The 15,957-nt window shown below is 34.6% G+C and overlaps 1 protein-coding gene across 4 annotated transcripts in view; it reads left to right on the top strand.

The window, feature by feature from the left end:
- The window catches only part of Graf (GTPase regulator associated with FAK), a 178,544-nt gene that overhangs the window by 118,713 nt on the left and 43,874 nt on the right, over positions 1–15,957 (top strand). For 3 of the 4 annotated variants that reach the window (XM_083143835.1, XM_083143826.1, XM_083143821.1), the window contains 5 exons: positions 408–518; positions 2,722–2,826; positions 7,099–7,173; positions 10,310–10,382; positions 11,207–11,304. In XM_083143835.1, coding sequence (XP_082999961.1) covers positions 408–518; positions 2,722–2,826; positions 7,099–7,173; positions 10,310–10,382; positions 11,207–11,304 — 462 coding nt within the window. The remainder of the gene's footprint in view (positions 1–407; positions 519–2,721; positions 2,827–7,098; positions 7,174–10,309; positions 10,383–11,206; positions 11,305–15,957) is intronic. The other variant, XM_083143830.1, reaches the window with a different exon arrangement.

Raw genomic sequence — 15,957 nt, 5'->3', positions numbered from 1 at the left:
TGCACTGTGAAAAAGTACAAAGGGACAAAGAACTATTCATAAACAATTTATAGATGTTTATGGAGAGTAAGCAAGGCGAATTCAGTTTCTATTTAAGTAGTGAAATCTGAACTTGTCAACAATGCCAAGTGTATTTTCAATTCAATTTGTATAATAATAATAATAATAATAACAATAACAACAACAATAAATGGTGAAATATAAGTTTCTGTGACTGAAAGGCAAGATGCGAAATCTTAACTCTGCCACCTCTGAGAAAAAATCCTGTGTGAACCCTTCCTCCCACCCCTTTGGTACTACCCATTTATATAGAACAATTGATGCTGTGCTGTCCTAGGTTGCATGCAATTTTCAAGTGGTAAATCTAACAATTGTTGAAATTACCTTATTGTACTTTTGTCTTCCAGGCTGATGCAACTCTTGAAATGGAACAGCGACACTTCTATCAGGCTAGTTTGGAATATGTATTTCTTTTACAAGAAGTCCAGGAAAGAAAAAAGTTTGAATTTGTGGAAACGGTAAGTATTAATCCCTTGACGCAATGTATTTTTGGTGAAGGTGTTTCAATTTACTTTAAGAGATGAGCTGATACTGAAGCTAATGTCTTGGTATTGTCCGATGCCATTGGTGTATCTATCGGAAAATATCAGTTTGAATTTAAGCACCAATACTAGCTAACACTTTATTAGAATCCGGGTATTTGAAAAGTCCTTGTACACTTTCATTGAGTCTAAATGCTGCAAATTATGAAAAATTCGAAATTTTAATCAATTTTGCACCAGTATTGTGTGAAAAACAGATTTTGTGATTATGGATGTCTTATCAGACCGCTGTTTTGATTTTGAACTATGAACTAGCTGTTGTGCTATTTGAAACTTCTCATGCATTTCACGTGACTTGACATGGTATTAGAAAACTATTGTAAAGCATTATTATTGTTTAGTTAAAGAAATGTAACGTAATTTCTGCCAAGAGGAAGAAAATCGGCCAAAAATTGCAACAATGGCTTCTCTACTTTTTTGAAAGTCCAAATTCTTAAAATTTATACACTTTTATGTTGTCAGAAGAGCAGCAGTTCAGGAGTTCAAAGTAATGTGTAATCTTTTGCTGAAATTAAAAATGAGTAATAAGCCATTGGAATAACATCTTAACAAAATATACACATAACTACTATGGTACATCTGTCAGATTGCTTGCCTAAATTAGAATTAATAAGATTTGAACAAACAAAGGCAAGACCTTGTGACCTTGATAGCATGCAGCCAGCCAGCACCCCAGCTGAAAGGTATGGAGAAGGATCCACTTGAGGTTGGTGGGGTGCAATATACGAGGCTTATTTTTTAATTAGGAGCCGTTTTGAGTTCACGTCGGCAACACTGCGTGCTTGGCATTTTGTGCATGTGCGTTAGTTACTGACATGCCTTGCACGTAAACAGATGCCATTTGCATGTTGCGAAATGCTTGTTGTGGTGGACAATGGAAGTGGTGCAGGTGATTGAAAATCCCACCGACTATGAGATATGATCAGTGATCAAGTTTTTGACCGTGAAAAATGTGAAAGAGGTGATGAATGTTGAGCCATATCGTTACTGGGGATGAGTCATTTGTGTCCCTCTACACCCCCGAAACAAAACAACAATCCAAGGAATGGCGCCACACATCAAAGTTGAAGTTCAAGCAAGCGACCTCCACCAAGAAACTCATGCTCACAGTCTTCTGGGACAGGTTCGGGGTGCTTCTGATTGAGTTTCTGTCAAATGGACAAACAGTCCATTGTATTGCAACACTCTCAAGAAACTTTGCCGAGGAATACAGAATAAACGACTAGGAATGCTGCTGTCTTCCGGTATCATGTTGCTGCAGATGCCACACAGTTGCTCATTGACTCATTTGGCTGGGAGCGGATGGACCACTCTTCGTACAGTCTGGATCTGGCCCCCAGTGATTATCACCTATTCCTCCACTTGAAGACTTTCCTCGCTGACCTGGCGGCAGATTTCTTTGATGAGGATCTACAAAAGCTCATCCACTGCTATGACAAATGTCTCAACAACTATGGGAACTATGTTGAGAAGTAGCTGAATGTACATATGAACAGCCACAGAGGGAATTAAATTTATTCCTTTGTTTTCGTTTTATTTCAAAACGGCCCCTAATTAAAAAATAAACCTCGTAAATTTGAGTTTGAGAAACGGTTAAGGTTAGAGTACTGCTATTTTAATGTTCTGGTGTAATTCCTTGAATATTTTTAAGCAAAACTTTGATTAATTGATGTTATATAATTCTAATGGAATACTCATATATTAATATTAAACCATATTCTGATCAACTTCTGTAGGAGTATCAGTATTGGCTCAAGGCGATATCGGCACAACCTTACTTTAATGCTTGTCAGTTGGATCGTTCTAGAAATTTTGAAGTAACCTCAAAGTATTGTTCAACCAATTAGGTCTTGACAATGCTATGGACTCTCTGAAAGTGCAGAAATTAACAGTTGTGTACGATATTTTGTGCAATAATAGGATAGCATAGACAATCCTGCATGGCGTGGTATTAGTTTCATCTCAGAAAATTATTTATAAAAGTAATTAACCTATGTTAGTGAAGAAACATGAGTTCATTGTAATACTTCCACTCAAAAGAAGTGCATATGAAATCAAACTCTTCACCCATTAATTTGACAAAATAAGAAGTTTACATGATACCATATTTACCTTTCAGCTTCTTGGTTTTATGTACGGTTGGCTGACTTTCTACCATCAGGGTCATGAAGTAGCCAATGACTTCAAGCCATTCATGAGTGATTTGCAGTTTCGAATACAAAAGGTAGGTAAAGAATTGAAATTATTTACATGCATGGTTTTCTATAGTGTTATTTATTTTACTTTGTGTTTGCTTAAATGCCTTTGCTGCTTATGTAACAAGAATGGAACAGATATAAAAAGAATTGTTACTAAACTGTTTTAAGTTCATTACAAGGTTTTCCCTCAGGATGGTAAATTGTCATGTTGTTCAATCATAAATAAACATTGTAGCACACATTATTGCTTTGAATAATAATTGAATTGCCCATAATAAAAATAAATGTGAGTAATTGCATTAGATGCATTAAATCAATATGTGCATGTATCATCTGTGCATTTTTTAAAGTTCATTAGGCTACTCAGGAAGTACGTTCTGTTAGGAATATTTAAACAAAGGGGAAAAAATGCATATTTGTCACAAATTTGTTATGGTCAGAATCCTTACACCATATAGTCACCACCATTGTTAAAGGTACTTTCGTATCAGGAAACAAGCTTTTGTAGACTCTGAAGAAACTGCTGCCCAATTCATTGTCACAAGGACAAGTTTTCATTCTCACCACACGCATCGCTGCTATTTCATGGAGCATATGCAGGCTCAGATTTCATGCAGATGACTGGTAACTTCTACAGAGAAGTAGCTGAAGGTGTAAAAATTTTGACCATAATAAAGTTGTGGCAAATTTGTTTGCTTTTTTCGAAAACCTACTGGAAAGAATGGCAATAAAAGTATGGGAGTGTTTACTAAATATGAGGCATTGCAGATATTAGGGGCGAACTTGCAAAATACGAGTACAAGTTGAAGGCATCAGCAGTTTCCAAATGTCTGTCCTATTTAAAAGCAAATTTCAGAGTATTAGAGGCGAGGTAGACTCCTGTCAGATGTTGCATAAGTTCACACAGTCTTTAATGTACAGGATGAGTCAAAGTCCCTCAACTCCCTCTATAAAATGTAAATGAGTTATGCTGGACATAATTGGTCATGATAGAAACACAACCATAGTTGTGTGTGTCAAGCAGACGTCTGCCATATTGAATTAAACTCAAGAATTTTAAATAGAAAGAGGTCATGTTATGTATCAAATTAGGCTAGATTTCACGAGAAATGCAAAGGTGAAGATTTTTTTCAACGTATCTTTAATGTGTAAAAAGTTATATGCATAACTTTCACTTATGACATCTGTTTAATATGTTGTCATTGTTCCTTTATGCACTTAATAGACTCACTCGCACAGAACATTTTGCAAAATAGAAAGTGTCTCACCATTGCAAGTAGCAACTATATATTCTCTCAGATGGTCAATATCATGGATTTTTTGTGCATATACCAATGCCTTCAAATGTACCAAAGATGTTAGATGTGGGAACATGCAAGCTGTTAAATAGTTCCCAGGCTGCCAATCCTGCTAATGGGAAATTTAGCATGAAGAAACTGACACACAACGTTCCCGTAGTGTGGTCGTGCTCTGTTCTGTTGAAAAAACTGTTGAAAATGTACCGCATTACCGATTCCATAACCAAATATGAAAAAAACCTGTAACTTAACGAATCCAAGTATCCCTCAGGATTTAGGGTTCCAACAATGAAAGATGGACCAACCAATTGCATTCCTCACACCACATCACACCATACCATTAGTTTAACAGCACCACCCGTTTGGCTGGGATCTGTCTATTGTGGGTTTTCAGATGACAAATATCTCAAATTCTGCTTATTAACTTCACCATGAATATAAAAATTAAACGTCATTTCTGTGAAGGACTTTTAATTCCAAAGGAAGCATCTCACTGTAATTGTTCAAGACACCATTCACAATATACAACTCTTGGATGCCGCTGATTAAAACCATGTACAGTGGTTCTCCCTAGATGTCAGTATGGTCTCGAAACATTACTCATGCTTTAAAGGCATTTTAATGATTGTTTCTGACACCTTGAAAAATAGAAAAATAGTTATAAGATATGCATCTAACGTTTTTACTGGTCAAAGATACTTTGAAAAAATCTTCACCACTGTATTTCTTCTGAAATTCTAGCCTAATTTGATATCACATCACTCCCTTTTCATTTAAAATTTTTGAGTTGAATTCAATATGGCGGACCTCCGCTTGACACACAATTATTGTTCCCTCTGAGCCTAACATGTTTCTATCATGACCAATTGTACCCATCATAACTCCTTTACATTTTATAGGGGTTAAATAAAATAAAATACTTATTATTTTTACTTACGTTCAGTGAGTATATGTTGAGTAATTGACAACGTTTCAGGGACCACTGTCCCCTTCTTCAGGTCGGTTGGTTTATCAGCATCACGGTTGCTCACGAAGCTTCGTCAATAGCAATGGCAAGGATTAGGTTTACATGGATAGGATAAAATATTGGGATTCCATTACAACTGACCTGTACTTAAAAAAAAAAAAAAAAAAAAAATCCTCCTATTAAAATCTATTAAAACCCCACTGTTACACTTATTAAAAAAAGAATCCCACCGGCCTTTTGCCGATCAAATGTTAACAGTCAATGTCTTCCTTGCGAATGTATAGGGGTGTTAAGGGACTTTTGACTCACCCTGTATGTGATACAACAATAAAAAAAATATTCGATCTTTGTCAAGTTTGCCCTTAATATCCTCAATTCTTCATACAAATATGCACACATGTAGGTGTCATAGATAGATGAGGTAGTTAAAGTTGCACATGAAAGTACATTCAGAACAAAGTAGACCGACCGTCTTTTGTCTGTCCACGGAAAACTCTGCCACTTCAGCCTGAAATTGAAGTTTTCTGTACCTGGAGGAGTCTTTGAAAATGTTCAGAGTAATTTTTAATTTTATCTTGCTATTGGCCATATAGTTTTCAATCCTGAGCTTTTTGTTAAAATACAGGGTTATCCATTTGGGTATGGATAAAATAAAACATTAATAAAAACGTAAATGTGATAGTAGGAAAATTTTCATGTTGGTGTTTTCGTGCATGAAACATGGGAGTTTTGCTGTAGTGTGTTGGCAACAATAAAGTTTGAGCAGATTCATTATTGTTAAAATGTTTACAAACTAGCGGGTGGCTAAATGTGATTTTCTTGACCAACATTTCAATCGTCTTTGGTGTGACCGTGGGGGAAAAATTTACTGTCTATTCACAGAAGCCCACAGACATTGATGATTTGAAACTCAAAATCACACAGGTTTTCGACAGAATCAACCCAGAGATGTTACACCAGATGTGGAATGAATTGAATCAAACTGTTAGTAGTGTATAAAAATAAACACTCTCCCACCTTTCAGTCTTTTATATACAATATTTCAGGTAATTACATTTGACCAAAAAAATTTCACATCAATTTTATTTTATCCATACCGAAATGGATCACCCTGTATGTAGTTATTGGCATTTGGTTAATATATTTACCAACAAAGGTGAAGATGTAACTATGGTGTTACAGTGGATGTGGACTGAGTTCCAAACACTAACTTCTGAACTTTAGGAAAATAAAATGAATTTAATTACCTTCTTATGGCCTTTCAATGGACTAGAATCTATGAAGCTATGAATGAAATTGAAAATTAAACAATGATTACATGTACAATAGCAGTTAATAATAAAACCAGTGCTCGAAGTGGGGGGAGGAGGTCATGGAGAATACTATCTCCCCACCCCCAGTTAAGAAAGCTTTCCTCCAGCTAGGATATTTTACATAATCATCCCACCTACTCTATTATCTCCATGATCCATACAAGCATTCTCCACTTATCCCCAAAAAAAAAGCATAACGCTTCTACTCTGAAAAGAGTAAAAAAGTCATATGTACATCTTTTTCCAATGGTAGAAATTTGAGCTAGGAATTTTCACTTCGAGCACTGAATTAAACATACACTGTTATCTCGGCAACAGTTATCTATGAACTGTACAATTTATGCACAAAGTTTAGAATTCTGGTAAAAGATGACCCATAGATTTTGCTTACAAATATTGTTATCTTTTAATTTTTCCTTACAGACCATTTCCTTATTATCTTTTTCTTTCTCACATTTAATAGATTAAAGTAGGGGGAATAAATGTACAAGGATTCATCACATCGTAATTGTAATAGTGGTATGTGTAACTTGTTAAGACAGATTTGGAAAATTGACCCAATTTGCACCTTATAAATGCACTGGAGAAAGTTTTCCCATTATGTTTGAAGTGCAGTTTGTATTTTCAAAATTTTTGCGAGTTTTCCCCAAGTGATGTGTTTGTGTGTGGAAGCACCTATAAGTTTTTTTTTTGTTACTGTATGCGTGCATGCCTTTGCAGACCAGGGAGAACTTCAATGCCACACGAGATAAGACTGAATCACTGATGAGGAAGATGCTGGAGGTGCGTAAAATGGTAATGCTCCTTTTTGAATGCTTTTTACTCACTAAATTTGTTTAAGTTGTAGCTTTTTCATTAATATTTTTATGCATGCTGTGGATCATTGCAAAAATGAAATTCTTGTTGTGTGCTGCTGGAACTTCTATTCTTGACATAAGAATAATTGAAGAATGACGGTGAATGTAATTGAAGGTACTAATGCTGGTAGAGCTACACTATAAGGAACTTTGCTTGTTGCAATGTTTAATGCTTTACATCATTGGGTTATGTCCTTATAAGCACCATTTGAGGTGGAAATTATTAGGTGGGGGTGGGGGGGATGTTTGTCAAGCCTTAGTGTTAGCTGGGAGAGATTTTGTGGATAAATTTGTCTAGCTGATAGCTGGGGATAACATCTCCCTCGCCATGTGCTTCGAGCACTGCTCATAACTATTTAGAAATGCAGTAATGCCACTGGTAGAATGCAGATATCAAGATAGTGATATACATACACACATTCTCAATATTGTTTGTATACTCAAAGATGTTATCAGCAACAAGCTCAACCATCTCTTTTGGTGTGAATATTCTACTTGTGCCTGTTTACATCCAGAGATAAAAGATAGAAAAACAGCACAAAATGACACAAAATCAGAATTTTAGTGCATTATTTTTTGCCGTGTTTTGTATTTTATTCCCGAATACTCTCTCTCCCCCATTACATGATGTAAACAGATATTTAATGTAAATGTTTTCTGTCTTTTGTAAATGAATAAAATTTGTATTATTACTACTTCCATTAACATCAGCACTTTCATATCTTTATACAAAAATCTTTCACTGTTGTGATTTTTCTCAAAGCACTTTTCGCCTGCCCTGTTATACCATGAAAAGATAGAGGCATGCAGTTCAAAAGCAAGTTATATGAGCTTGCTTCAATTTCTGAATTGAAATAGCAGTTATATTTACCACCTTGTAATCTAGTTGTTTTTGCTTTTATTCATACAAGGAATTATATAAATGTTACATCCACATTTCTGATTCAACTTCTTCACGTAAAGTTAGATGCAAGCCTGGCTGGATTCTAAAAGTCTATATATTTTTGGTACTTCGTTATTTTATGCAGCTTTTCTACCTTGTTATGCTATCTCGATGATGAAGATGAATGATAATTAACTGAAACAGATAAGAGAGCAAACAGAATCAAACACCTGAGCTCCTGGCCAGGACTTGAACAGCGCTACATCATGTGTCAAACACCCAAAGCACTTGTCCTCTGAGGCAGCCATGTTTCAGTGATAATTCAGTTTCGAGATGAACAAAATGTTTAAAGTAATTGTCTTTCTGCTTTCAGTAACATTGTAGGATACAGTTCTGTTGTCTTCCTATTGTTCCATCCTTTTATTCAAGTAAACTGTCAAATCCATCTATTCTTTCTGGGTTGACATAAAACCTTTGCATTTCACAGAACAAAGATTGTGCATAGTTGATGAAACCTGATGCCCGTGACAGTGATGAGCATTTGTTCTGACACTGTTTAACCATTTTCAAGTATGTAAAATTAAGAAGTTATTTCAACTATAGTTGGTCCACACAGTAGGTAATGAATTATGTATCTATGCATCTATATTTATGGCATGAATCGTTATTTGAGCATGGAATATTTTATATAATGTTATCTAGTGTACATGCATTTTTAAAATATCTTTATTTCTTCAATTGAAAATATTGTGATTTTCAATTCTGGTAGTTTCTTTGTTGAGATAAGACCACAATTCAGTATTTATTTTGTCACGTTATTATTGTTTAACTGCATTTCTGATTCCACTATCTTTAATCTTGATGTAGAATTTCTTGGAGTGTGTCTAATTTTCTTGCAATTGATGGTACTACAATTGTTTAATTACAAATAACTTTTAGTTTACAAGGAAATTCAAGCAGGTGGAAAGTTGTGTTTTACCTAGGACTCTATTTATAATTTATCTTATTGGAATAACTAATAGATCCACACAACATGCAACTGTGAAGTCACAGGTTGACATTGATTACATTGGCATACACTCGCAGAATACACGCCACTGTTTCAGGTTTGAACTTCAGTTGATCTACAAGCTGATGATCTAGCTTTTCAGTAATACAGATGTTGTTGCAAGAATTCTTCATTTGTGTTTCTTGTGATTAAGACTGCACTGCTACCATGCTTTAGCTAATGGGTCAATATTAATTTACTTATCTAGAAATGTTGATCAGTTCATTGAGGATGCTTTAAAAGGCTTTCCAATACACATACAGTGCTGATCTTGAAAATCACACTTGCTTTATTTGTGCTCAAAATTTTAGTTTGGAAGAAAGTAACAAATCACAAGCTCTGGATGTGAAAACTTGTTAGGACAACAAACAATTTCTGACCAAATATATATTGATGCTTCCTATCACCTCTCAGAGAGATCTTTCTCCACATTTTGTTGATTTAATCTGTGGTAAATAGTGCCTTAAAGGGGTAGCATTGAGATCTCTGCACAAGGTTTTGTAGGTCATCCCAGAGTAAGTGTTAGATATTATTTGTAAGAAAACAAAGATCATATGTAACTGACATAATTTTGAACAAACAAAATTTATAATTGAAAACATATCAAGTTGCATTCATTCTTAGTTAAATAGTAATATTTTATGAATACATTAGCCACAATTAATATATATAGTGACAGGTATGACAAGTTGTTTCTTTCCGTTTATTAACTTGTTTATTTTTTAGATGGTTAGGTCTTACATTTGAAGAGTACCATACCCAATCATGTACACTTCTCAGACAACAGAGGAATGATTAGTGAAGTATAGAAGGAAGGGAGGCACCTATTTATATGCACAAGCTCAAATGACAGGAGGGAGGCAAAATATATATTGACACTACACCTGTTTTGTAATTGACTGAATGGCTCATTAACTCATGTATAACATTTCTTGTTGCTACTTTTTTTGTAGAAAGAAATGCATGTATGTACTTTATCAGAATGATTGCGCATGTAAAATCAGTATTGAAGATGTTATTTCTCTGTCACAAGTAGTTTTCTGCTTGTTCCTTCAAGTGCAAATTAAGGGTAAGAAAATGTGATTCCTATTGTGGGTAGTACTTACACTTTATACTAAAGTTATTTTCATATTCTTCTTTCAGAAACCAGTGGAACCCCAAGGTTTTTCCAGTAGTATGTACACAAGACAGGGCTACCTGTTTTTAATGGAAAAGAGTAAGTACAAAATGAAATAAAATGAAAAAATGCCAGTACACATTCTTGTATGTCTAAATGTGTACTAGAATACATACACTTTACTATATCAATTTTCAGTGACCAGTTTAAACTTGGTTCCCTATAAATCTCTTGCTATCATATTCAAGAGGTGTAAAATTTATACAGTATGTGTCCGGTAGTAGGGTCATATACTTACATGTATTCAAAAGTAGTCTGTATATTGTCAGGAAGTTAGTTTGTTTCATGTGGCATCATAGAGAACTAGTAAACAACAATGCTCTTTTAGTTTATGGTGTTACAGGCATTGAAACGTAGGTAACGGGGGGGGGGGGGGGGTAACGTTTCTGGAGAATATTTTTTGTTGATGTGCTTACATTTAAAAGCCTTAAACCAGAAGAAAAATTCTACAATGTAAGAATTACGCACATACAAGAAGAACTTCAATGTTATTCTAGTTTCAAACTAGTTTTTACAAGAAACGGAAAGAAGATGCCACCAGCTATTTTATTTAATGCTTTCTGCCTGCTATTATCACAGCATGTGTTATATGGTTGTTTTGTTTCTAAGTTTATTCGGCCTCTGATATGACCAACAGTTGTATGTAATGGCTTTCTTTTATGCATTAATAGCATCAGATGGTTATCATATTTTCTCAGCAAAATAGTAAACCATATTTTTATGTACTTGATTTAGCTAACAATGCTTGTAACAAGAAGTCTGAAATACTTTGGTTTTGTATTTAAAAAAATAACATACATTGTCGTTTGTTTATTTGGTTGCCGCATTAACTTGCCTAATTAGATAATGGCATTTGTTTCCAGAAACTTTGGGAACAACTTGGATCAAGCATTATTGCATGTACCGCAAGGATAACAAGGAATTTGTAATGATTCCTTATAATCAGATGACAGGAAAATTTGTAAGTAATGGAGATTTATTATTGAAATTCATAACTATGTATATTGCTTGCCACACTTATTGCATTCCAAACATACACCAAATGATGATAAAACATTTGATCCTTGTGTATTAGGGATCATGCAGGTCAAAGGCTAGCTGCAGTAACAGCAAAGTGTAAGAAAATCAGAAAGTCAGTTTAATTAAGAAAAAAAAGTATCACCATTCATCAAGTTATAAAATAAAGATTTGGAACCTTCCACATAAAGTAAAATACAGTACTTGAGCATATGTTGCAGGTCAACTAGAAGGTTAACAGATGCATTTTCGTACATTGACCGAAGCACCAGAGGTTATTAAGAAGAGTTGCCTATATTAAGGGCTGGGTTATCAGTACCATCTGCCAGCTTAACTCAGAAATATTTTGCCAGATGTTGCAGCAGTGCATCTTGCTCGCATCTGGATCTGGATTTCATGGGTTTCAGATTCACCACTATCTTGTAATCAAGGAGTCTTGAGTTCAATTTCAAGTGGTGACCATCCATATGAATAGGGTGACCAGACACATACATTCAAAAAAGAGGACAGAACATGGCGAAAAAGGAGGACAAAGTCATGAAAAAGAGGATGTCGGAAAAATTGCAACACATTTGCCATTACTCATAATTTAATCAATATAAAAAAATCTTATCAACATTACTCTCAGATACTTTTCAGGTGATGTCTTTCAATAATTTCCTCTTACCTTCAATAAAAGAAAGCAATCTCCTAATCTGTTATTTAACAAACGACAAAGAATATCTACAATTTGAAGCACAGAGTATTACTCCTTTCCTAATTCTTGGATATTAGAATGAAATCTCCCCACAAGTTAATACCAATGTAACAAGTAAGATTCGCTTTAACTTATTTCATTTCCAAGAACCAAATTAAAATTTTAGGTAATTTAGATTGGGTAGAGAAATATGATTTTAATGGCACGAACATTCCTAGCACTCTTTCAACAGCAGGGGAAAGTGACATCCACCATACACTTTACCTCATATTCTTTTCTTCCATACTATCCTTTAAAAGCTGGATGTTTTCTTACAAGATCATTGTTGAATATACACTTTTGCTTTGTTATTTCATGAAAGTAAATATTACTTAACAATCAAAATTCTCACTACGCGTTTCTGTATAACTCGAAGAGGAACTGACCAACCCCCGTGGTGGAGTGGTTAGCGCACCGCTCCACAACGTCAGCGATCCCGGATTCGGATCTCGGCCTGGTCATGGGTGTTCTTTCTGAGTATCTCTTCATCAAAATCATCATATCATCGCTCATACCCATCTTTGCGATTAGCCAGAAGTGGCAGAAAAGTGAAGTAAAATAAACCAAATCAATCAATCGAAAAGGAACTGCACAGACTACATGCGTTCCAGCAGTCTCAGAAGGCGAAGCAATGAGTTAGAATAATACTAATGACTTGGGTGCGGAATTTTGCCTATTTGCCATTTTTATGCCTTTGTAGTAAAACAGAGGGTCTAAAGTTTAAGGTTCGTTTCATATTGTTTCTAGTCCAAAAAAACATTTTTATAGTGCCTATAAATGCCTATTTTGCTTAATGGTGTCAAAAAATTTATATTCTGCATTTTTTGCATACTTCAGCTTTCTTTACGTGTTTTTGACTTTCCCCACATTGAAAGATGTAAGGCTTTGTTGATGTTGTACTGACTGAAATCTGGTATTCGCCAGATTTGAGGGTCTCAATTGTAACATTGTTTTAATTATTTTTTTTGTTATAATGGTAAAAATTGTTTTTTTCATCATTTGTTCAAATTCGCACAGTCGTTAGCACAAGCTCTTTTTACGAGAATTACTTTAACTGACAATTCCCCGCAAATGTGAATTTCGATCGAAAGAAAAACGGTTTGTTAACCGTTAGCGCACTTTTATGTATAAACTGAAGTGCTAACACTGTATAACTGTTCATTGTAAGAAGAAAATTGAAATAAGTTCACATTCAGTGCCTATTTTAATGTCGTTTTTTTATTTTAGGGTGCCTTTTCAGTGCCTTTTTTCATCATTTTGGTGCCTATTTGACTGTCGAGGTTTTTAGTGCCTATAAATCCGCTCCCTACTAATGACTCAGTCAGGAAAGTGATTGTGTTCAGTTCCCAGATGCTAGGTGAACATTGTTTGAATACTAACGTGTCCCAAGTCATAGGCTATGCCTTAAATCATGATCGTTATGTATCGAAGGATTGTCAATGCATCACATGCTATGGTCAATTCTATACTCTTTCCAAAACAGGAGGACATTTAGCGATTTCTAAAAAATCAGCCCGGATGCCGGACAGACGCCTAAAAAGGAGGACATGTCCGGATAAAAGAGGACATCTGGTCACCCTACATATGAAGTGCTTCTCATCTAACTGTAAACTATAGATCCTCAATCCAGATTAGCCCTTCTGAGTTAAAATGAACTTTGTAGAATGCACCAATAAAGAATGGTTCCCTGCTAAGTTTATTAGATGCCTGTTAGTTATACAGTGGTACAAACATTCTGTTCACCATAATCACTAGTATTGCCTCGCAGTGAACTATTAAAATAAATTGTGACTGGAAGGGGGTAGAAATTTCATTAGGAGAAAATAACCTTTCTTACAAACTTAACAATCACACTTGCATAAAATGTAGAACTATCAGAAGTCTATAATTACATTATAGATGTACAGTTCTATCCTCAGTTATCAACAATTCATAGTATTTGCCCAGCAAAATCAGATTTGCTGGAAACAATTAGGTGTTAAGCTTTGTCAGTACCAATGAAACCCATCTCCAAAATTCCCACCATGCACACTGGTGCAGATTAGTAGTATTGCATCAGTACCAGCTGATAATGATATTGATGATAATTGTACCGATCCAATATTTGTATAAATAGTAATGAAAAGGATCATTTTGTTATTTTTTCGATGAATATTAAGGCATAATTCTTGTAACTTTTTTTTTTGTAATCATTTATAACTTATACTTAACTTCCAAGTAATGTATAACACATACTTGATTTGTTTTACATATTTTTCAAGAACAAAAAATACAATGAGATGAAATATTGGTTTAAAAAATAAAGGCAAATTAATATTACAAATTAGTTGTGTTTTATTGTTGTACTATTGTCACCTTTGTCTTTTGTAACTGACATTACATCTTGTGTATTATTGCCCTTGCCAAAGATGCATGAGCAGTATGTCAAAATGTCAAGAATATTAAAGAATATCAGCTATTGAAAGAGCAAAATTCCTTATTGTATTTTTTTCAAACTGGCAGTACTTTTGTTCAAACCTGCTTCAAACAATGTACTTGTCTTGGAGAAGGGTTCAGAAAGCTCAAATATGTTTTTTTGTTTTGTCTTTTCCAAAATTTTGGTGTTTGTTTCGAACTGAACTGTGGCAATGTATGCAATTTCTGAGCAACATTCTGTTTGAAATTGTCTTTGGAGCTTTGTGCTCTGTATTTGGTCCTACTGCTTCTTTTTAGCATTCTTGCATGTGCTGAATTTTTATACTTCTGTACAATTTTTATACTGTTCAAGATGAAATTGCAGAAAGAAAGTATAAAGTCAAAGAGGCCTTTAAAAAAATAATAAAATCTTACAAGCCTTAAAGATTTGATCTCATTTTCTGTAACCCATTTACTTGTAATCAAATTACCAACTTCACTAGGTAAATAAAATACTTTTGGCTTATTTAACCATCACTTGGCTGGCTTGTTCTACAAACATTTCTACTCTTATAAATGACAACGGCTGAAATATTGGGAAGACAGCTTCAACAGTACTTTATTGACCCTTAATGATGCACATGACTTTTTTTTTCTTCATGGTTCTGTCGGTTGCAGCTACTGTTTGATTATCTTACCTTTCCATCATGGATTGGCCCAGATAGTGGTTAGGAACTCACCCAATCCTGTATGATTTTAGTTTGGCTGGAGCAGGTTGTTCGTTCAGAGAGAACATTACAAAGATCTCAAAATTTATAGTCATACAATTTTTGTACACCTTACATGCCTATTATTAAAATTGAATATCATAAAATTATAAAAGCATTATCAAGTTGTCAATCTACGTTTTATAAATGAGTACCAAATGAAACTGTGTAATCAAATGAATGGTTTGAACAAAATCACCCTATTTGCATTTTTATGTTAATTACGTAGGTACATGTCATTAAGAGGTTCGTTGTTGTTCACTTTACCACACACAAGTAATATAAATATAACCAGTTTATCATGTAAATGCCAATCGATTTACCATATAAGGTTCTGGTGTACCTTAAACCTGTTCCAGAAATGAAATTTTGTGAAAGTTTCATGTTTTGCAGAGTCACGTGGGTGTTTTACATCTCTGGGAGATATTCTCTCTCTCAGATTATTCGATAGAATCTTAATGTAAATTGCATTTACAGTATTTTTCTTATTTCCTATGACAGAAAATTAGAGGACAATCCACACAAAGATTATTGAGCAAGCTCAAGGGATTCCAAGCAGGTCTAATTTTTAAGAAGTAAGGGTCTCAGTAAAACTCTTCGAAGTGAGTCCTTCCAATTTAATGTCATTGTTGAGATAAGCAGTGGCCCAGCATTTTCGAGGGGGCGTTACATATACTGCCACGTGGGAAACCTGGGTTCG

This window comes from Lepisma saccharinum, chromosome 1 (genome assembly GCF_977018435.1).
Source record: "Lepisma saccharinum chromosome 1, izLepSacc3.1, whole genome shotgun sequence".
NCBI classification, from domain to species: domain Eukaryota; kingdom Metazoa; phylum Arthropoda; class Insecta; order Zygentoma; family Lepismatidae; genus Lepisma; species Lepisma saccharinum.
Note: the sequence above shows the minus strand (reverse complement) of the source record. Positions and strands in the feature narration are given on the sequence as shown.